This window comes from Pectinophora gossypiella, chromosome Z (genome assembly GCF_024362695.1).
Source record: "Pectinophora gossypiella chromosome Z, ilPecGoss1.1, whole genome shotgun sequence".
In the NCBI taxonomy this organism is placed as follows: Eukaryota; Metazoa; Arthropoda; class Insecta; order Lepidoptera; family Gelechiidae; genus Pectinophora; species Pectinophora gossypiella.
This window is the reverse complement of record NC_065433.1, coordinates 25,724,467-25,747,600: the sequence shown is the minus strand read 5'-3', so window position 1 is coordinate 25,747,600 and position 23,134 is coordinate 25,724,467. Positions and strand designations below refer to the sequence as shown.

At 38.2% G+C, this 23,134-nt stretch overlaps 3 protein-coding genes across 7 annotated transcripts in view; all 3 read left to right on the top strand.

The window, feature by feature from the left end:
• LOC126380377 (fibroblast growth factor 5) overlaps window positions 1-17,027 on the top strand; it is a 176,507-nt gene extending 159,480 nt beyond the window's left edge. Inside the window, exon 3 of the mRNA XM_050029762.1 lies at window positions 13,244-17,027. Within this exon, the coding sequence (XP_049885719.1) occupies window positions 13,244-13,741 (498 nt within the window). The 3' untranslated portion in view covers window positions 13,742-17,027. The remainder of the gene's footprint in view (window positions 1-13,243) is intronic.
• A 1,551-nt stretch (window positions 17,028-18,578) lies between these two features.
• Window positions 18,579-20,672, top strand: LOC126380364 (uncharacterized). 3 transcript variants are annotated; one of them, XM_050029746.1, is made up of 3 exons: window positions 18,579-19,033; window positions 19,543-19,682; window positions 19,847-20,672. In XM_050029746.1, the coding sequence occupies exons 1-3, from the start codon at window positions 18,752-18,754 to the stop codon at window positions 20,280-20,282; spliced, it is 858 nt and encodes a 285-aa protein (XP_049885703.1). In that variant the 5' UTR covers window positions 18,579-18,751; the 3' UTR covers window positions 20,283-20,672. The 3 variants fall into 3 exon arrangements, with proteins under 3 accessions (XP_049885703.1, XP_049885701.1, XP_049885702.1); XM_050029744.1 differs by having other exon boundaries at window positions 18,579-19,141; XM_050029745.1 differs by having other exon boundaries at window positions 18,580-19,060.
• A 656-nt stretch (window positions 20,673-21,328) lies between these two features.
• LOC126380337 (calcium uptake protein 3, mitochondrial) overlaps window positions 21,329-23,134 on the top strand; it is a 56,947-nt gene continuing 55,141 nt past the window's right edge. For all 3 annotated transcript variants that reach the window (XM_050029692.1, XM_050029691.1, XM_050029690.1), the window contains exon 1: window positions 21,329-21,552. In XM_050029692.1, the coding sequence (XP_049885649.1) occupies window positions 21,346-21,552 (207 nt within the window). In that variant the 5' untranslated portion in view covers window positions 21,329-21,345. The remainder of the gene's footprint in view (window positions 21,553-23,134) is intronic.

The window sequence follows — 23,134 nt, the reverse complement described above, 5'->3', positions numbered from 1 at the left end:
TGTGCTGGATTCGAACCTGCGACCACAATGTGAGAGGCACGCGTTCTACCAACTTGGCTACCACGGCTCTGCTCAAAAGAAATTAGTAAGTACTTACAATAAATAAAGAGTAACTACCCTCAGAGACCAGAAGAGCCTCCAAAGAGTATAATGTAGTGTGTGGTGTGCGGCCACTAATGAGTGCTGTAACGATAGCATTACTATGAAACTAAGTCGGTTTCTCTCACGCCATCGACATGTGATTCCACAACTACCCACAATTCGTTAAAAATGAAATCTCTACAATACAATCCGATGAATTGAAAAACAAGGAAATCGATGGTGGAGACCGCTCCCCTAAGCGGCCATAAGTGACGTCTCAATGCTACTAAATGTGATTATTTAGCGCATCATTTGTCTTCGTCGGCAAATTTTCATTTACGCCCTCTTTTTAGGGAACATTCCCAGTACCCGTACATACGGAAGTCGATGAACTCTCGCCAATGTTTGTTTTCTTTCCCAAAACCGTCTATTAGTAAACACACTGCCAAAATTCATGCTGTTTTAGTTTTCCACAGTATAATTAATCCCAATACACAGGTGTTGTTTTCCACGTTCCTGTAAAAGTTTGAACAGTAGCGAGAATTGAACGAGTTCCAGTAGTAGTTCCAGTAAAGGGCATAATTCAATTGAGGGTTTACTAATGACTTTGTCTTTGTTTTTTGACGTTGTTTTGAAAAGGGTGCACTTTTCGAAAGCATGTCGGCTGTCGTGTCAGCTATAATTTGTTTGTTTCGTATCGATTTTAAGCTTGTTTGTAACTTTTACGGCGACACTCATAAATTTTTAAGATACCTACTTACTTATAAAAGACTTGTTCTACTTAGTTCATTAGGTGCGAGTTGGAAAAAAGAAATCATTATCCTTTATACCGGTTTAGATTTATTATGGTGTTACCACTCCTAATGCCATAGCGAGCGAGTCCTGCTCCTGCCCAATCTATTTCAAAAACGGAATACGATTTGAAAAATGGGAAACAATTCAAAAATCGAGCACTGACACCCGCTAATCGTGAAAGCGGGATTCCACTTACAAGATACCACTGTAAGAAGATCTATTAAAAGTACGTGCAGTGTTGAGTTACTAAGCACTGCTTCCTCTGGTGGCGTGAAGTATCGGAGTGATCCCATTAAGGAGGCGCTACACGACCGGTCGATAAGGATGGAGTGACACCATTAATCAGGAAGTTCTCGATTCATTAGCGCGAGCTACGAGCATCTATTTGTCATAGGAAGATGTGTGGCCCGGCCGATACGGGGCAAATTGCTCCAGTGCTGCGAGTTTTTTTTTTGGTCGTCAAGACCGCCTTGCGGGGTGGCGACGGTACTCTAAACGACACTTCCTTTTGATCTTGACTTTCTAAAGGACAATTATTTTGATGGCTCAAATCGTTTGGTTTGACGCTACCAATTAAAACGGTCAAAGAGATAATGATCGGAACTTTCGACCGCCTCGAATTTTCGGATAAGTACCAGCAACGATAATCGAAAAGACAATAGAATATTTTGAGCGGCATTAGAATCTGGGAGCCCTTTGTGTTTTATTCAATTCTGGCATTCCGGAGAGTCGTTGACACCAACCCCTTTGTGGGTTGTTTCCACCCCGCGTTGATCTCGAAGAATGCGAGCCCCGCGGGGCGAAAGACAGCTTTATGCATTTAGACTTTTGTAAACAGAACAAATTAACGACTGGATACGCCTTCTACACTTTTCTATCTATGTAGCCTAGTACTTATATTCTGGATTTAGTGCTATATTATATATACGTACTAGACGCTTTATAACACAGCGTAGGTTGTAACTATGAACAAACAAATAAAAGATGTGTTATTTTTATTATTGTTGTAAAAATATCTGCCCAGGTTTTCAACAATCTTATTTCACAATTGAATTAAGTGACATCGTGTTTATTTAACATATAATTTAATTTACCTATAATTAATTGTTGATTGATGATTATTGAACATATCTAGTTAACAAAACCTTTAAAGGAAAAATATCCAACTGATCTTTGTATATCAGTAAGTAAATTCTGTTGTATTTACAAAGCCCTGTTCGAGGGTGTGGAGCAAATGAGTGAAATAGTTGACGTTACTGCAGGGGCGCTCAGGAATTCCAAGATCATTTCCAAAGTTAATTTACTTCAAGTCAAGGTAAAAGCAGAGATTTGTAATTTTCTATCGAAACAACGATGCTCTCTTTTGAGTCACTCAAAGATTTTGAAGATATTTTTTCTCTTTGTGCCTGCCATTGTCCAGTTTACTACTTTTTATTTGTTGCTTTAATTTATAATTGAGTTGTGGTTCGTGAAAATTATTTTTCATATCACTAATTTAAGACCCACGCTCTTGTCGGTGTAGCATTCTCCATTCTTGCCTATCAAAGGCCAATTCTTTCACTTCCTTATAAGACATGACGTTTGCCTTCTCTTTAATCTGTTCCATGTAAGCTGTTCTTGGTCTTCCCTTTCTTTTCTCTTTCCCTGTAGCATAATATGACTACAAAACTAAATCGTTGTCGTATTCTTGGCAATCTCGGAAACTTCTAGGCTAGACTAAATAAGCATGCACTAGGCAAGCGTGTACTTTATCTTCACTTAAAAAAAATAAGCAGGACTCAGTATGGCATTTCATTGCACTTTATCATAATCTCGTCATATTTCTTTAAATAGCAATACTTACTTACTAAGCTGCTCGTACGATTATTTCAAGTAAGATTACTTCATTCACACAATCAGGTCTTGGTTTCAAAACATTATGACGTCGACTGCTCGCCCGGTGTTCGGCCGCTTCGATCCATCATTCATAATCTGGGTGTTATGTCAGGGCTTCCTCTAAAAAAATTAACATTATGAGCTACCGATGAAGTGTATCTTGAGTAAGGGACACACTAGGAGAACGAAATAAATATTGTTGGTACTATTTAAAAAAATACGTTAATTTACTTCAAGTCAAGGTAAAACAGAGATTTTTAATTTTCTATCGAAATAACGATGCTCTCTTTTGAGTCACTCAAAGATTTTGAAGTTTTTTTTTCTCTTTGTGCCTGCCATTGTCCAGTTTACTACTTACTAACTACCAGTTGGCTTCTGCTGGAAAAAGTGTTTTGTCCCATATGTATTAACCGAGTAAGTACACATCCTGAAAGCCACGTGATGTCAATTTATCTATAATCAACACATGAAAACTTGGTATGAATTCGACTATTTTTTTTATAACTTAAACAAACATAGCCTAGCCCCCATAAGTTGCGTGAACAACTCGGCCAGATAAAATAAGTAGGTACCTATGTCGGCAAAAATACTTATTGGTTAACGGGTACAATTGATAAGCCCACTGTGCTACAGCCCTTGTATGCAGTCTTGAACAGTAACGGTGCGTCGTGGGAACACGTCCAATCATTCCCTGGATTATTCTAACTAGATCTCCAACCAGCTGCTTAAAGTGTTTCCTTCTTTGCTCTGTAAACTTTACCTATCCCTAATGCGATTAAACTCAAGCAATCACTTTGTACCTACCACGCATTTTGTACTTACTGATGAGCGGGAAATGTTCGCGATTATGATTAACTCCTACCCGCACTTGATGCGTAAGATTTCCGTTAACAAATTGCCTATTTGTAGCTGGATCTATGCGTTGATGTTTGATAGTATTCAACGATGAATGACTCCAATTGGTATTTAAATTCAACCCGGATTAACAACATGTTTCTTACAAGTCACAATGGAATCAAAAAGCAAATAGGACGGTTGACGCCATGTCACCCAAAACGAAATGCTACCAAATAAACAAACGACAAACAGTCGAAATAAAGCGTTTCTAGATAATGGCGGGAGAAGGATTAATAACGCTGCCTGGGACGATAGTACTGCCGAAATAGAATCGCCTTGAATGAGGAAAAAAATAGTAAGAAGTTCGAATTTTAAATTCGGACTAAAGGGTTTAGCCGCACCACAGGCGCCGCTGGTGTGCCCACCACAAAAAATGAAGGGCAGAAAAAAGTGTAAAACGGCTCACAAAATAGACATAATTTATCCTTGAATTAACGATCGCATTGTGTGTTTTCGTTGTAATTTTTATTTACGATTGTTTACCCTATTTTATGTTTTAATATGACGCTATATTTATGGGTGGGTGCACAGATTTTTGTTGTATGGAATTTAACTTTTTCTTAGGGATGTTTTAAATTATTGCTCACTTTATATTGACGTTTTGACATTAATGGGTAGGAAGTCACGGCACGGGTTGATTTAGCATTGTCTGTGATAAAAATACTGAATATATCGAAATGCCTAAAGGCACCATAAGTACGTAGGTACTTAGTTAGTAGTTAGGTATGGGCAGGTGCAAGTTCAAACAAAATGACTTAATATTATCTCTCCTCATAAAAAGCCTATAATCTAAATACCCATGTCTGTATTTCCATTATTATCTATGCTTTTCTACAAATATCGACAATCTCATATTTTATTACATTTTTACTGTCGAAAGAATTTCTTCCGAAAGGACGAAAGAGACCGCGTTTTATAGCGTCACCGAGATTAGAAGATTATAATTCTATATAAATTTATTAATGATTAATAATGATATCGAATTTTTGAATATCAAGTTCGTAGTGAGGCAACGAGGAGCCATAGAGTAGGTGTTACGGACTCAAATTATTAATAGGTATTATGCGGTGAGAAGAATAGCAATCTTGTTAGTTAAGTGTAGTGTTCCACGATCTAGATATATTTAAATTAGTGCGGTAATCAAAAAGTTTTCAGCCACAGTGTTAAAGAATTTGATTACGGAAAAGAGGTTTTTTGACGGGTTCCTATAGCAGGTATAATAAATACTACAGGGGGTTGACGTGTCACCTTAAGTTACCTTGTGTAAATACCATACATGTAGGTATATTAGTCGCACTGTCACTGTCGTGCCATCGTTTGGCAATTTGACTAAAGCCCCTGGTATCAATTTGACAGTACAGCTCCGAACACCTCCCTGTTCTAAGCCCTGGCAACCTAATATGATAGTTTTAAATTCCCATAAACTTAGAACGTTAGTGACGACACGACACCATATCGGATCGTAAACTTTTTATCTCTTCATTTCCTTTTATTTTGCTTTACACCTTTTGTTCTAACACGTCAAAAAAATCGCCGTAGAGACAGAAGAAACTTTACGAATAAAATAGAGTGGTCGTAAAATTTTTAGTACTTATCGATATACGATTAATAGGGCGGTATTCTAAAATTAGTGTATTAACGCATCAATAAAAAGTATTTAGGCCGAGAGGAACTCTGTGAACGCCTCAACATCGTCCGCATGAATTATTCAACAACCGCACCAGACCTGACGAGACACCCGGCAAAAACAATGTTCCAACAAACCTATTATTAAGCCCCAAATGCCTTACTATCTGCTCAACTAATAATTATTACTATTAGCATTTTTAAAATACAAATAAGGAAATCAAACTAAATATTGACTTAAGAACCATAAATCTTGAAATGTTGACATTCCATGGTCATTAGAAAACACGTCATTAGTTTTGCGCAGAAGTGCCGCGCTTGCATAAATTAACACTATTAGATTTTAAGACGACAGGCTAGACCGACCACAAATATGCGAGATGTTTCCCCGATGTTGGGCAGTAGGCGAGCCGGAGGGTTTCACGAATTTTGACGGAATCCCATCAAAATACTTAGAAGTGATGCTGATCACATCCATCTTTTTACCGATGGCCGGGAGCGCGTTTCTCGGAAACCCAACGTTTTGTGGTCGCAATGTGTCACGCTTTCGGACTAGTTTCGGCGCCATACCTTTTACTTCTTTTTTGTTTCCATTCTGAAAGTATTTTCGAGAACAAGTGTCGTTGTTTAAAATTTTAAGTGAGAGAAATAAAGGGAACTCGAATCATCTATCGCTGTCAGCGATATATGAATTTATTAATTTGAATTATCCGTTTGACGAATGTGAGTAGTTGGCTAAATGGCCATTTCCCTCGTGGTTGTAATGAAGACAGCGAGGCTCCCGTCCCGTTTGATTAGCGGGCGACGTCTAACCCGAGACGACAGAGAAACAAGACATCTCTATGACTATATTTTTCACTATGCAACTAATTGTGAACACCGTAAATCTGTCTCGACTGGTCTACTGTAATTGACATATTTATTACTGAATAAATAACTCCCGAAGCGCGTAAATTAGGGTTCAAAGCGGCTTTCTAATTTAGCGTTTACATACACTTTGCTGTTATTCGATAGGTAAAGCCCAGTACACACAGAGACGGTACCGTACGCGTTGGGAGCCAAAGACCAGGATTTTGTCGTGTTTGTATCAGGAACCGTGTCGCGCTGTAGATTTATAACTATATAACCAGATTAGTCAAATAATCATATAGTTAGAATTATATTCCGGTACGTATTTATATCACCAGGGGCATAACTATACCTATTACCGAATCGGCGCGCGTGCATGAAACAATTGACGAATGTGGAAGTAGCAAAAAAAATATAACAGGATCAAATCTAAGCAAATGGAATTATATAGTATCTGCTTCCCGGACATACGCATATACGCATAAGTTTATATATGAATTCACTATATAACTATATGACACATGCATACTCATACATTACAGTATATTCCAGGACAAAAACGTCCGAATTCCCCTGTGTGTGTGTGTGTGTGTGTGTGTGTGTGTGTGTGTGTGTGTGTGTGTGTGTGTGTGTGTGTGTGTGTGTGTGTTATAATCTTTGCTACTGATATACAGGTTAGTGTTTACCTATGAAACGTCCGTATCGTAAACGTTCGATGAGTTTTGATGTATAATTTTAACCATTATAAACCAATATCCAACTTTTAGTATAACATCTAATTGATGACTTTTATCTCGCGACATAAACCTATTAAAGAGGCGCCCCGCTTTTAAGCAAATTGCTTTATATCTCAACAAAACAAATTAAAAAGTCGTAAAACATAATGTTTTGCATACTATGGCCCTGATTTACTTACAAATTTATTTAATACCTCCTCCGGTTGATTGAGGGGAGGCCTGTGCGCAGCAGTGGGACGTATATAGGCTGTTTAAGTTATGTATGTATGATAATATATAATGAGACAAAAGCTTAACGCGATAACTTAAACATATTTAGACGCGCCGCCGGATATGTTACATTTACTATTTCAACTTGGTTACTTTATACTTTGATATGTATTTCGACTTTGTTCTTACACTACATGCAATGAAACATGGACTCTGAAAAAGATTTAGTGATATTACGACAACTTATGAGGACCAACACCTGATACGAGAAGGGATATAAAATTTAATTCCATCATATTGAATCCTTTACAAGGGATTCAAAGGATGGGAGTCGTCAACCGATCTCCTATATCAATTGTTTTTAAACCCATAAAGATCGGTAACGATAACCCTCTGTATGCGCTAGTGTTACCATACTTATCGACAGTCGATAATCAATATCGATAAGGCATTTGACCCTAAGGTTGGCACGATTTATCGACGGGAGTTGGAAAATAAGGATTTGCATGTCGCACTGCGAATTAGAATATGTTAGAAAGTACACAGATCATGCTTAGTGTCTTGAAAATTCAAATTGCACGCATGCGTAATGCGGTACAGACTTTCTCGGCGCTAACTAGATACGACAGAAAAGAGATAACTGCATTATTTTAATTAAATAATAGTATAAACCGCCCACTGCGCTGGTATTTCTATATTTTAACTTGCAATAAGTTTTTATAAATAAATAATAAATGCAATATAAAGTACAGATAATGTTCGTTGTATTTGCTTATTATTTTAAGAAGGTACGAATAACCTAACATTGTGTATGAAAGTTGTCACCGGTGAAGGAAAAACAACGTGAGGCAACCCACATTCCCGAGTAATGTATTTTCCTAATGTGACCTAACCTGTATTGGGCTGGTTTTCCCTTCGCGAATTGGAAGGCCAGATAGGCAGTCGCTTCTGTATAAAACCGGACCTGTCAAATCGTCATGTTAGGTAAGCGGACCCTGTGAAAAACGGGATAATGAGATGATGTGTATGAAAGTTGTTCTGGAGATCAACCAATACAGTGCTTAGGAGTGGCTTTACCTGCCTACTGAATGCCTAATTCACTTTAGTGCTGAAAATTCAAAGATTAAATACGGGCACGGGCCTTCCCTATGGATGGATAGGGAGATCGGGCCTTAAACCACCACGCGGGCCCAGTACGGATTGGTGGTTATTAACGACTGCTAATGCAGCCGCGACCAACGGCTTAACGCGCCTTCCGAAGCACGGAGGAGCTCGAGATGAAAACTTTTAATTTTTGTGGTCACCCATCCAATGACCGGCCTTTGCGAAAGTTGCTTAACTTCAACAATCGCAGGCCGAGCGCGTTTACCGCTGCGCCACCGAGCTCCTCAAGGTTACCTTAAGGTTACCTACACATAAACGTCAACGGCAATTCTTTACATTAATTTTAGACATAACATTCGTATATTTCATCGACAGGCTGTGTAAACTCTATTCTTATCTATAATTCTCACACCATTCGCTCTATGAACCAATTTCCCTAAACAGGGTCCTGCCGCTATTATTGTGAATGGGGTCCAATAGTTGGGCGATAAGATAACGCTTTCGGCATGTTTGCCGGCACCACGTGGGTAGGAGTTAATTGACACGTAGTTTAGTAAACACCTGGATTTACCCTGATTAAACTATTAGTAACGGTCAAATACTTTATCAAATGTTGAGATTACGTAGGGATTTCAATGCAAATGATAGGTTACTTACATGGGACTTAAACATGGCTGGCGAAGAGTCGATGTGGGAGTACCTACAGGGGTGAGGTTGGAGCGAACTTGGTTTACCTCTTTGTTATAATTCTTTTAAACAATACAGAAAGAAATACGGGGTGTTAGCGACATCGTAACGTAAACTTTGAGGGATGAGTCAGACAATGATTCTGAGTTGATATGAAGTGGAATTTTACGTCACAAAAGTGAGGAACTGAAAATAATTTAAAAAACATTGTTTCATGAATTTTCTGATAGGAAATTCCCCTTGTTACGGTGTCACTAACACCCTTAAGTACTTGAATGACTACCTGTACGTACTTGTAAACGGTGTAAGTGACATCGTAGTAACGAATACTGAGAGGGATGATTCAGCTCATTATTCTAAGTTAATATCAAGTAACATTCTCCATCGCAAAAGTATAGAATTGAAAGATATCATGAGTCTGGAGACGGAAAATTCCACTTGATATCAACTCAGAATCATGGTCATCATTCCCTTAGTATTCGTTACGATGTAACTGACACGCTATATAATAATACCTCTGCCATATTACGAAAAGGGAGCTAGGTTTATATCGGAACTGAACTTACTTCTTCTTCTTGTCGTTTCGATGTCATTAAAATTTTTTCAACCCAACTTATTTATTATATTTAGGAGGTGGCCTTGGAATACCTAAGTTTGAATGGTGCGGGGCGAAGAGTGTCGCTTCTAAACGTAACGTAGTAAGTACTTACGTCATCATCATCAACCCATAAACGTCCCCACTGCTGGGGCACGGGCCTTCCCTATGGATGGATAGGGAGATCGGGCCTTAAACCACCACGCGGGCCCAGTGAGGATTGGTGGTTATTAACGACTGCTAATGCAGCCGGGACCAACAGCTTAACGTGCCTTCCGAAGCACGGAGGAGCTCGAGATGAAAACTTTTTTTTGTGGTCACCCATCCTATGACCGGCCTTTGCGAAAGTTGCTTAACTTCAACAATCGCAGACCGAGCGCGTTTACCGCTGCGCCACCGAGCTACTCAGTACTTACGTATTGTCGTTTATTATATGCCGTTACATAGGCTAGCCTCTTTCATAACTTGAAGCTATTATTCAGAAGTAGTAATTAAAATGTCGTGTAGGTGCACGTTGTACAGTTACAGTACATACTGCATGTGGACCCTGGGGCAAAGCGACCTCTGGTAGTCAATAATAAAACGGCACCCAACGTCGTTGTACAGAGTGTTATTTTTGTAAGTACTTATAAAAAGGGTATAAGCTTACATTTGTCCAGCTCTAGGTACACTTTTACCTACATATATATGCTGGTTCGTGAAAAAAATGCATTCAAATTTAATGGTTACTCGTATCATCCCGGGGATGGGAGCATTTTTTTTTTTTTTTTGACGTGACTTATTGTAGATTTGCCGCAGATGGCATTAACTACCTGGCCGGACAAATGGGGAGCGCTGAAGGCTCTCACCCGGTGGGGATGGGAGCGAATATAAACAGAACATGTTCGTTCAAGCTCGTCTTCCCGGCTATGTAGTAAAATCCAACACACAATTCGTGTCCTCCTCCACCATACGGTTTATCACAGTTACGCGTGATTATATCGTCGTATCCCCCTTCAGGACCCCGATACCGACCCCGCCGGCGTGGTCGACGACTTCCCTCAATCAGCGCTTATCGGTATCGACCGGTCGATTAATTCTTTCAAATATTTTTTCCTCTCAGACGACGCCCTGAGCCGAAGTTCGCGCCCAACTGGGCACCCTCAGGCCTGTTGTCTTAAACTTTGTACCGGGTGAGAGGCTTCAGCGCTCCCCATTTGTCCGGCCAAGTAGTTAATGCCACCTGCGGCAAATCTAATATAAGTCACTTAAAAAAAAGAAACTTACATTTGTATCAAATGCTTTTTCTATAGGAAGGATACTAGAGTGAAGACTTAATTTAATGTTTTAACATTAAAAATACCTATTTTGAGCGGAGTTCGAAATTCCTTAAGGTCGTCTCAGCTGAAGACGATGTCTTGGAAAGTTCGAGTTCTTAACTGCTAAGTTCATTCAAATAGTTCCTCTAGAATGTCGTCAATGATAATGCTACAATAGAGTTTCCAAACTATTTAATCAATTGTAAAACATATCTCGCATATTTGAAACAACATAGCAATCAAATATCTTGAATCATCTTGTATATTATCTAGTGGTGTTCGCCATGGGAGGTAAAGCCTACCGTTTGCGTGATGGCTCAAGTTAGTTTATTGTAACATATTGATATACTAGCAAACGCTTCCGAACCTGGTTTTGTCCTGTAAATAATGTAATTGTTACTCCTTGTGTTAGGAATTGTTTGATAATGTGATGCTCTTTGTTTGAGTCGTAAAGTATTGGTTTTGTAACAGGATCTGACTGTGTGGGATAGGTAATCTTTATGTAAGTAAGTATAGAGTATGGTCACTACTTAGTGACCACATATTATTAGTACTTACTAATATATTATTAGTACTTACTAATAATATATGTATACACTTTGAAACCATGTCACATTAACTTTATTGGCAAATTAAACTGTACCTAAGTCTCATTAAATGTCATATGATAGTGCGACAGGGTTCTAAAGTACACACGCCACGAAAGTAGTCTCGCGAATTTGCTTCTATGCTGTTCTGGGAGCAAATAAAAATCACAGAAAACGTTCAGCTGCTTGTCTTCCCGGGCATGTCGTAAAAACCGACAGGGGGATTGTGTCCTCTAACATGATGGACTAATGTTATGGGCGATAGGCTGATCCCTTATAACCATAAGGTTCATCATATCCAGCTTACGCCATCGTACCAGCAGTGGCTGCAAGTTGTCTTTGATTACTTGTGGTTCTGTCCACCCCGTTAGGGATTACAGGCGTGAGTTTATGTATGTATGTATGCCGCAGATGCCATTAACTACACGGCCTGATAAATGGAGAGTGCTGAGGGTTCTCACCCGGTACAAATTTAAAACAACAAGCCTGACGGTGCCCGGTCGGGCACAAACAGATACTGCGACGACAGCTGCTGCGACTGCGGGTCTTCCACCACGACCAAAAAATAATAATAAAAAAAATCCAAATATCGAATAATTTAGATTTTTTTTCTTTCGTGGTTATCCATCAAATATCCTTCGCGCTTCTCTAAGTTTTCTAATTTGACGTAACGCTGTTATATTTGGCCGGACAAATTAATGAGGAGCTCGGTAGTCTGTCATGAAAAAGAAAACAATAGTCAGCAATTTAACCTAAATTCTCACGCTTACACACGTTTTAAAGAGATAATCTTCTCTGTGGTGTTGCATGGAACAACTGATCTGTCACAAAAAATAAATATCCCTAATCATTATCATCACCTCCCTAGCATTAATTATCCCGTTTTTCACAGGCTCCGCTTACCTAACCTAAAGATTTGACAGGTCCGGTTTTTTATAGAAGCGACTGCCTGTCTGACCTTCCAACCCGCGAAGGGATAACCAGCTCCATACAGAAAGTTACATACCTCCGAAAATGCATTTCTCGGGACTGTCGGTCTCCTCACGTTGTTTTTCTTCACCGCTGAGCACGTGATAATCATTTATGATCCAATCGTGAATTCGAAAACAAATTCGACAATGATTTTGTTTTCGAATTTAGGCCTGTGCTAAATTCGAACCTGCGACCTCAAAGTGAGAAGCAAGCGTTCTACCAACTGGGCTACCGCGGCGGAAAAAAGAATATCCCTAATATAGGTACCTATATGTAAAGTAAAAATCAAAAAGTATTAAATCTCCTCTAACTCTCACAACTCACAGCTGCTACAAGGAACGAATCTGAATATTAAATTGCCCGCCAACCGTCGATACGTCTTCACCAAAGGTATTCAGGTCTAACAGATTATTCATACGGAGCATCAAGACAATCTTGTAAACCTAATGGTGAATATTCATGGTCAATATTTCTTACCTGGTTAACCTAAACAACTTCCTATAGGACAAATTGCCAACATCATAAATCATTGGAGGCAATAATTTTCACCCACCACCCAATAGCAGTAAGTTACCGATCATGGATTGAATTTAATGTCCTCGAATTGCTAATGTCCAAGTCTTGGGACAATTTAAGAGGCATTAGTATACCCTAGAGCGATTCACTTATACATATTTATGAATAAAATAGCCAATTTGTTTTGCTATCGTACCGTACACTTGACTGTTAAAAGCCAAAGGGCTGTTTTTCTACAAGTCAGAGTATGTGCTGGTTCCAAAGGAGCACTTTCTATGTCTGTTTTGTTAGGTGACGTTTAGGACTTGGTCACAAACCCTACAGTAAGGATTACTGGCAACAGATCTTAAAATTAACATACTCAAAAGAATGAATAAGCGCATAATATTAACCTCTACTTTTCTATTGTTTCAGAAGGATCTCTCAGAAGATTGCGTTTTCGAAGAGCATATAGAGGAAAACAACTATAACACCTACTCCAGGATACGCGCTGGGAAGAAAACTTACTTGGCACTAGACAACCGGGGAAAGGCGAGAAGAACTCAGATACCCGTGGGGCGGCCGCTTGGCAACCTGTCGACCTACGCGCTCACCCTCACCAGGCGGTGGGAGGGACCCAAACAGACGCAGTGCCCGCCGCGGCGTCACCGCGGCAAACTCAAGAGTCCTCCAAAATTCCGCAGGAACTGCCAAGTGCGCGCCCGGAAGCAAAATATGAGGCACAAAAGAAAGCACAAGAAGGCTAACGATCCGAAGAAAAAGAGGCATCCGAAAACGCGGAGAAAACACGACAACGGGACGACGACGACGACGGAGACCAGTTGGGACGAGTCGACCATGTCGACCATGTCAACGACTGACGTGGAGTTTTTTCGGTCAGCGACCGCACAGGAGGCGGTCGGTCGCGCGTGAGCCGCTCGCTGGTCGCGCTAGGAGCAGCCGTCGCGCTCGTACACTAGCACCGTTCCACACTTACACGTGCAACAATCTCTATAGCATTCCTATACAGTGCCATTCTGCATCCACCGTGATGGGATAGCGCGCCAATTTACATACGACAAAGTAGCATTGCTCTCTCAGATGAGTTGTGGTCCCGGAGTCCGCAAACTCTGAATTTCTTCTCGTTGATTCCAACGGCGACCGCGCGAGCTCTACGTCGTCGTAGCTAGAGCTGAGAAGGTCTCCATTTCTTTTCTTGTAGTGATGTAATAATTAAAATACTCATCTATTTATGAGTCAATGAACAAAGCGAAGGCGATATACCTAGCCCTTAAAGTCGATACATGTAACAATAAAACAAATGATATAATTCTACCAAAGCTGCTGAAATTATCTATCTCAATTTATATTCCTAGTTCGCTTTAAATCGTAGGTTTATCGGCAAGATTCCAATTGTCTTAGTTACTGTTACTTATCGTGAAATTATTATTGTAGATGATAACTTTTTCATTCTTTAATGAATAATGAAAGTTTTTTGTTTAAAGAGTTGAGATTATCGTTGGGTAAGGTGGAACTGTGTTAGATGATGGCAAAAGATTCCCGATAGTGTCAATGTCATGCGCGTTGCCAACTGACAAGTTGGGCATTTACCGTTCCTTACAACACTCTTTTTAGTCTAAAGAGTGTACATCGTAACCTAAATGAACGGTGATATAAAACGACGCGACACTCTCTTATAATTATGTTCCGGATCCATTTCTCCGCCAACCTCTAAGATTTCTATTTAATTAGCTTAAGTGATTCGTTAATGGACATGATAGCAGTTGCCCGATTCCGATACCGTCGAAAATCCATTTATCGACATCGAACATCTTAAATGCTTGTAATTTTTCACGTTTACAAAGTGCCCTCTAAAATTCGTATTCAAATTAAGATATTATAATTCTAACTCTTTTAATTACTACCGCTGTGAACATGGCATTATGGTAGGAAAATTAAAGAAGATTTCTGTACGAAAATTGATGTTCGATTAGACCAATTGACACTAGCGGGGATCCCGAAACGCTTTTGTACTTAGACAGGTGTGTCGAGGTGTAAAATAAGAAATTGACTGAAAATATTGGACTGAGTAATGTAGGTAAAGTTGGTTTCGGTCTAGGCTATGATAGGATAAAGGAAGTGCGGCGGACGGCATGCCTCTGTATTCTATTCTAAGTTATAACGCGGGAAGGAGAGTGGCCCTGCGGCGCAAAGCCAACGGTAAGAGTGCTGGTAGGACTCCCGCAAGTGGGCAGTATCTGGAGACTACGCGTAATGAGTTGGCTGCTAGCCATGCTGAGGTTACACTAATTGACAATGGGTCACAGCCTAGCAACTAGCTGCGGCAGCTGCTGCAAGGCCACTCACCTTCGCGCGTTTCAAATGTAGTGATAAACATTAACGACGAAGTGACTATTAGTAGGTAATTCTAAAACGTGTATCTAATTTGTAAATTATTTATTTTATTTTCCATAGAGAAAGTCGTATTTTGTTAACGTTTTAGTTGATGTTTTTTTTTTTATTCTCTTGTCCCCTCTAGTTCCAACCGATGTAGATATGTAGGATTTCATACGCTTGTATTTTTAGTGAGCCAATTTTAATTTGTATTATATTTTTAAGTCCGTTCGGTAACAATATGTGCTTTGTATGCGGTTTGTATAGAGTATGGATGCAAATATTGTGATTGAATGGATTTTAATACGCGACTACATTCTCTTATAGTAATGTCCCTCGCATTCTGATTGTGCGCAGCTACTGAGCGCTCTTGGATATCGTCAGCGAACAGATCCTTGTCCAATAATTCCCTGCAGAGATATCGTGTATCTAATCTGAGTAACTCCTTTTACAGGTAGCACTAACAGTAAATCTGTACCATTTGTCGGAATAGTGCTATCGTAATTTGGAAAGGAGAATGCGAGATTGTACATGAGGCGTGGGGCCGCGCAGTGTCTCATCTTGCGCACGCCTTCGGTACAAACTGGACTGTTAAATTAATATTTAGACACTATTTTTCTTTGAAAGAAACTACTTACAACATTATCATATATAGACTAGAGAGACTATATATGAAGTATACTGCATCTGCATGTCCCATCGATGTTCGCTGATGACATTTATTCAAGAGCTTTGTGAATATTTGCAACAAGCTTTATGGATGTACCTACGTATGATAGACGAATGATATTTTGAATTTATTTATGTATGTATATAATATAATAAGTGTCTCGTGAAAGCGACATAAAATCTGTACTCGAGGAAGCATTTATTCAACGTAAATCTTTGTAACAATGTGTCACGGTTCCGCGAGAGTACCGATTTAATGTCTATTTCGAATAAATGTAATAAATTATTCGATTCTCGGATTTGTTAATATAATACTTGTCTCGTTATTGAATTATAAATGGAATACCAATCGATCTTTATGTTAGTGTAGAAGCAGTATTTCGATATTGTAAAAACGGTTCGCCGTTACAATATCTAGTTTTGTAGTTTTATATTGAGTAGAGATTATAAGGAGTTCTACACGATCAGTTGGTGGTCTGCGCCCGGCCGTTATTTATTTGGATGTTAATTAATACTGGAAACATTAAGGCATGAACTGGAGCTGTCAAACTCAAAGTTGGCTTTAACACGACACGAAAGCAAACCAAAGTCTTCACGAGTTTGACATCCACGTAACAGTTAGTGACAGGCTGAAATTAAATATTTAATTATTAATGCACATGTGCCATAATATCTACCCTACCGATTCAATAGAAGTTCTTTAATTTTCTTTCTTATCGATTTATTCGTGTATACCTACTTACATCTGGGGATCGTGAAAACAGGAGCCACAAATCATTGTAAACTTTTTGAATATTAATATTTGTCGAAGTAACATTGCAAACGAAAAGGTATATTTAATTTTAATACCTTCATAATTGCATGGTTTCCGTAACTCCTGTTAACAAAATATCCAGTGCAACTTAAGAATATGAAGAGTCAAACAGTATTACTTAATTGTTTACGTAGTTACAAACCATAATAATATTATTACTCATGTTTGCATTAGTGCATTTGTGACGTACAACAAAAAAATATTTCGTCGTTTCATAAATGTAAAATTTTTGATAGTCTTTAGATGTTTCTAAAGTAGACTTTTAAAATTCACCTTTGTACGTAGTTCTATCAAATAAAGATTGATCGAAACTTTTAGACAATAACTTTTACAACCTCTTATACCGACAAATAAATAAAAATGATTCTTTAGATATTGTCTGTTATTTTGTTGTGTATTTGTCATCCAAATCCTGAGCTCGAAACAAATCAACATAACTTCAGTTAGCCTCATGGTGAATTCAACTTAGTGAAGGTGAAGTAAACAATTCTTATCAAGAGTGAGTAAGAATTATCAAGTCATAACGTGTTGTTCTGCCCACTCACACACGTATTTTATGTATGAATGTAAAGCTCTACACTTTTACCTACATATATATGCTGGTTCGTGAAAAAAAATGCATTCAAATTTAATGGTTACTCGTATCATCCCGTGGATGGGAGCGAATATAAACAGAACATGTTCGTTCAAGCTTGTCTTCCCGGCTATGTAGTAAAATCCAACACACAATTCGTGTCCTCCTCCACCATACGGTTTACGCGTGATTATATCGTCGTATCCCGGGTTCGAATCCCGGCTCGGGTGTCAAACCAACGAATTCGACTTTATGACTGGCTGGATTCTTGACTGGAACATAAATAACTGACATGAAACCTAAGCATAACTGGCGAGGAGTGGGTATATACGCTATACAACTCTGCCTACCCTTTAGGGGATACAGGCGTGATGCTATGTTAGTTCTTCTTCTATCGTACCTTACTAAGAACAAAATAATAATACTACTTAGTAGAGGAAGAGTACCTATTTTATCTTTCTTCTAAAATAAGGTATAAGTAAGTCTTTGAAAGTAAGAATGAAGAATGCGTGAACATTATATTACCTATCCTGTAATCGCTATCAGAGTGGGTAGAACAAAAAGTCACCATCCTTCAGTTCCGATCCGGGGAGGTCCGTGTTGCTATATGTGCGGTTTCATGAACGTGTGGTGACCTATGATGAATACCTATAATAAATCGTAAAGTGACACATAGCTCATAATCCCATTACACGTTTATTTATAATATTCTCGGGTAACACAAGCAGCCGAACGTATCATGTCAGAGAAGTGAGTATATAAATATGTAATGGTCAGTTGGCATTGGCATACTCAGCTAAAAACTGCTTTAAAATTCGCGCCACAAAGGAGCATTTTCTCAAGGACATAAAATAAACCATAAAATATTCTGGTAAACACACGTAAACAAGCATTATTTTTCGCTTCTTATAATTATTTGTTTTTATAAAATATGTACATTTATCTTGAACCTCAGTCTTGAACGAATCTATAAGTATTATTAGGTTGGCAGTACTTGACCACAAAGCTTCGTTCCCAACTCTCGTTCGTTCTGTGATAAGGACCAAATGAAATAGCTATAGTATTTTGATAGCGTTTTATGAAGGCATAAGTGAGACAAATATACTACTGTTGCTTTATCTAGTAACTATAGCAATCTTGTTAAGAACCCTAGACGAATATAAAAATAGTCCATTGCTTGCTTTACAATGAATACTCACATTAATTTAAAAACATAGCGCGGAATGTACTGCGAAAGCGAGTTTCATTGGGATGGACATGAATCGAGGCGGAGGCCCGTGTTGCTCTATGGAATCGAACCAACTCGGAACTTCACTCACATCATTCGGTGCGCGTCGTCATTCCACAAATCCGCTCGATACTCGTTTTACTCGATCGCCATCTTGTTGATTTTCTAAACTCGTGATTATCACTCGATTCGATACGCGTTGTTGTAAACTTTTTTGATTGATCAAGAATCGATATAATTTTGAAATCAAAACAGTGAATCAATATGAAGAAAGTTTCTTCTGTTGTGTGGCAGTTTTTTGATCGCTTGGAAGAAAATAAAAGATGTGTAGCTGTTCTGTGTAAACTTTGTGATTCTGAATACAAATATTTTGGTAACACGACTAACTTGAGAGCTCATTTGATCAAAAAACACCCAATACAATGGGAATTTAGACAAAATAATTTGGATAATACCCAGAAGACATTGGAAGAGACAGTAGTACATACTTTCGAGGAAGACGACAATACCAACCAGTCAACGAATTCGCCGAAACGAAGGAAATATGTAAGAGCCACCGCGAAAGATCAAAACGTACGTTATGCACTGTCCATTAAACATATTGATAGTGATACGGCGGGAGAAGACGCAGTTCCCCAAATTGAAATCCAAAGGGTATTTACTTAACATTTATGATATTTGTTCAGGTTATGTATAGTAATTTAACTTGTAGACGCAGTCTACCGGCTGCACTTGTCGATTCTCTTTTGGTGTGGAATTGTAAAGCGTTCCACTCCATGCTCGTTGTTCATACTCGAGCAACCCGGAACCGCCTATCGATAACCGATTTTTGTACCTGTACAAATTTAATATTCCTAATGGATTGATATTTAGAGTAATCAATTTAATATACTTAATATTTTCATTTCATTCAAAACACATAAGTAAATCAGTTTAGTATTTGGCGTTTGTTTGAGTATATTCATGAGTACCTCTTACATTTGTAATGTTATGTACTAAGTCTGACTTATTACTGTTTAGTTTGCCACAAACTCATCCTAGGCCTTTATTTATAGGTTGATGTGCAAGAGAACTCTGAAACAGAAACTGAGCATGTTGATGAAGATGTAGCAACACTTAACTTGGTACGGCAAATGCACGATAACCAAGGTTCAGATGAAGAATGGCTAGAAGACGATTATATCCAACTTGACAGGTTGTACTTCTTATCAAATCTTAAATAGGATATGACAAAGAATTTATGAAATGGTCCATGACAGAAATATATTACTTATTTATTTGATTGTTAAAGCCTAAAGCCCCAAAATTATCACCTCAGTACTTTCTCCACACAACTTCTAATACTTTTATTCTAAACAGGTACGAGCCCGCTAAACGTAAGAGATCATATAGAAAAATCAAGCGAGAAGTAGTGACTCCCCCACGCAAAACACCTTACCATGCCCAGAGTGTCACAAAAACTCCAAGACGAACAGAGCGAATAGTCATTGAAGACCCAAAGAAAGACGAGTATTCTGTCTTTGGCGAGTACATAGCTAATAAACTCAGAAAATTCAAAGCTCCTCGTACAAGAGGCAATATTCAGCAGATTATTACAACCATTTTATGGCAAGCAGAGTACGGATTGTATGATGATGCAGAAGCTGTAAAGAGAGTACTTATGCTGTCAACTGCCCAATATGGTGAGGAGGAGCAGCAAAGCACCAGCCAAATAAATGAGATGCAAATGCAAACAGACCAATACACTTTGGAGAAGGGTCATGAAGATGGTGTGCAGACTATTGAGTCTGGGTAGTGGTTATTTGAACACACTCTTTATACATCAAAACTTTAACTGTGAAAAGACAAACTGAAATAATTGCATGCCGAACCAGGTTTACCACAGATTTATATAAAAATAAGTGAAAGTGAACATGCCAAAGTTACAAAATCAAAAGGATTTCTTAATACATGTTTTAGAAAAGTAAAATAGGTGTCTACTTTACTTAGCAAGCTTCAATGGGGTAATTTTAATAACTTTGTAATATTTGTGATGTTACAGTTGTATATCAATGCTTGTTACATTAATTGCTCATATACCTACGTACAAATAATTGTCAAAGTTGTAAATTTACTTATTAATTTACATGTTCATAAAATGTAATTTGAAGTGTGTTGAATGTAAATAAAATGTTTAATGCTGCAATGTTGACTTGTTTATTTATAAACTAGCAAACTTTCCTCTTCTTTCTTTAAATATATTACCATCACTTAAAGGAGCTAAATTACGAAATACCAGTTTGGCTACAATCTGATGTGTGTATGAGCTTTTGGAGCATAAGCTGGGAAACTGAGAGGGATTATACCTATACAATATGATGGACTGTTATATATTATGGGCCACCACCAACAAAGACACCCCTTAGCATCACGCCTGTATCCCCGAAAGGCACCATTATATGGTTCATATCCATCTTAAGACTTCATTTCATAAGTCGCTGCAAGTTGTATTCTAATCACTTATAGCTCCCGTTAAATACCTATTACGGGCGTGAGTATATTAATGTAAGTGTGAAAATATAAGGAATGAAATTAGTTGGTTATGTTAACCAGAATCCCCTAGAACGTTGTAGGTATTTCGTAGGTACTTTTTTTATAAATCCACTTTTTGGAGAATATATTGTTACACATACCTACTTTTTAATATATCAAAAATCTGGATTTTTAAGCATTTTCATATCCACTTCATGCTAGTAGATAAGCATTTTATTTAAAAAATAATATCACGCATGCGCGCTATAGATTTTCCGCCTGCTTTCTTGAAAACATTTTCCTTCAAGATGACATTTTTCTGAACGTCATTCGCCCGTTCTGCCAACATGGCGACGTTAAGCCGTACACCAAGTAAATTATTCAAAAAATTGTATTTTTCACCAGTTTTAACACGTAATTTTAGTAATATTAAATATGGTAATTCATATAAAAATGTTATTAAAACATGTGCCTGCGTATTTGGTGGAGGTGTGTTGTTTTACGCCGTTAATAAGCTGGGAAGGAGGAACACTGTCTACGCATTGAAGGCCAAGGTATGTCAATGTTTATTCGGTATTTATGATAACTGCGCCTTGTTTATATTTTCTTGTTTATATAATCTATATTCCTTACGCGCAGTGGTGTTCCCCATCGGGTTACTGTGTGTCAAACAAGCTGGTGTCCCATGGACGTTTACTGCACGCAGTCGCAGAAAATGTTTATAAATAGCACCAATACTGACCAACACCGGCGCTGCGGTGTGCACAATTACTGGGCAACTGTGAATATTAGCTACACAATAATATTATAAATACATTAAATACTAAGAATCATAGTTTTAATAGGCTTATAATTGGTAAATACAAGGTACAATCGGGTATTACACTTCTTTTGCTACTTATTTGCTGTATGATAGGAGATTAAAAAATTTAGGTTAACCTAGATCCACTTACATCATTTGTCTCTCTAAGTGAGGATGGAAAATGAAAAAGTGCAGCAGACATTTTTGGTTATAACTGCCATCGTCTTGAAAGTCTTTATCGGATGGTTCGTGGTTGTTCAGTGACTGCTATCCTCAAGACGATGTTTTGCCAGAATTTGATTTCTAATTTATTTTTGTAGTTGCTCATTCAGCGAAAGAATATTGCAATATCAAATGCTCGCTAGCTAGCTTTTTTGTGTGACTTTCAAGTCAATCCTTGTATTTTATATTGTAGTTTACAACTTCCTTTTTAATAGTTTTTTATTCATGAATTTCGGAATGCCTTGTGTACCAGGACACACCACTTCTATCTCTCGGAACCTTGTTTTGGAATCTTTGTAAGATTTCTATATTACGATTACTAGCTGAGCTCCAGACATAATATAAAAAAATTTGTAGAACCATCTACTATCTTATATCTTGTGCTGTAGGTCATGTGGTTTCTGTAATATTGATTAGGACATGCAGCTATTTGTATTGTTTGTATATTATGGTAAGACTATGTATGTGGAACCGCACTGGGCCCGCGTGATGGTTTAAGGCCCGATTTCCCTATCCATCCATAGGGAAGGCTCGTGCCCCAGCAGTGGGGACGTTAATGGGCTGATGATGATGTATGTGGAAAGTATACAAATTGATATATTCAGTCACACATTGATTATCGAAGGACTTTAAGAAAATAGAAGCACTAAATGAATGATAAAACAAAACATATAGATGATATCACACATATATTCTTGAATGTGGTATATTCAGGATACAAAACATGATAGGTAGTCAAAATGTCATTTAAAATGAAATCCCTACCAACCCGTAGTCACACCAAATTGCGACACTAGCGTAATTTTGGTTATTTTTATTTATCCATGGTCATACTATAGTTTACCAAACGCACCCTACTAGATTAACTAATACTTGTACATGTAAAACTAATATAAAAAGCGGCCAAGTGTGAGTCAGACTCGCCAATGAAGGGTTCCGTAGCAGCAAGTAACAATATAAAAGTTCTTGTAGTTTGTTGTAACATGGCTAGGTTTACCACCCCTGACACTGATGTCAGGTCATTCTAAAAACTATATTTTTAGGTTAATGGAACTAATCGGGACTGAAAGCAAAAGGGACACCACTGCCTTTGTTTTCATTAAAATACTTTT

Excerpts from the sequence above, each read along its gene's own strand:
- LOC126380364 (XM_050029744.1), top strand. The coding sequence starts at position 18,752 with ATGAAGAAAGTTTCTTCTGTTGTGTGGCAGTTTTTTGATCGCTTGGAA. Across the intron at positions 19,142-19,542 it reads CCCAAATTGAAATCCAAAGG|GTTGATGTGCAAGAGAACTC; the intron begins GTATTTACTTAA and ends CTTTATTTATAG. Across the intron at positions 19,683-19,846 it reads GATTATATCCAACTTGACAG|GTACGAGCCCGCTAAACGTA; the intron begins GTTGTACTTCTT and ends TATTCTAAACAG.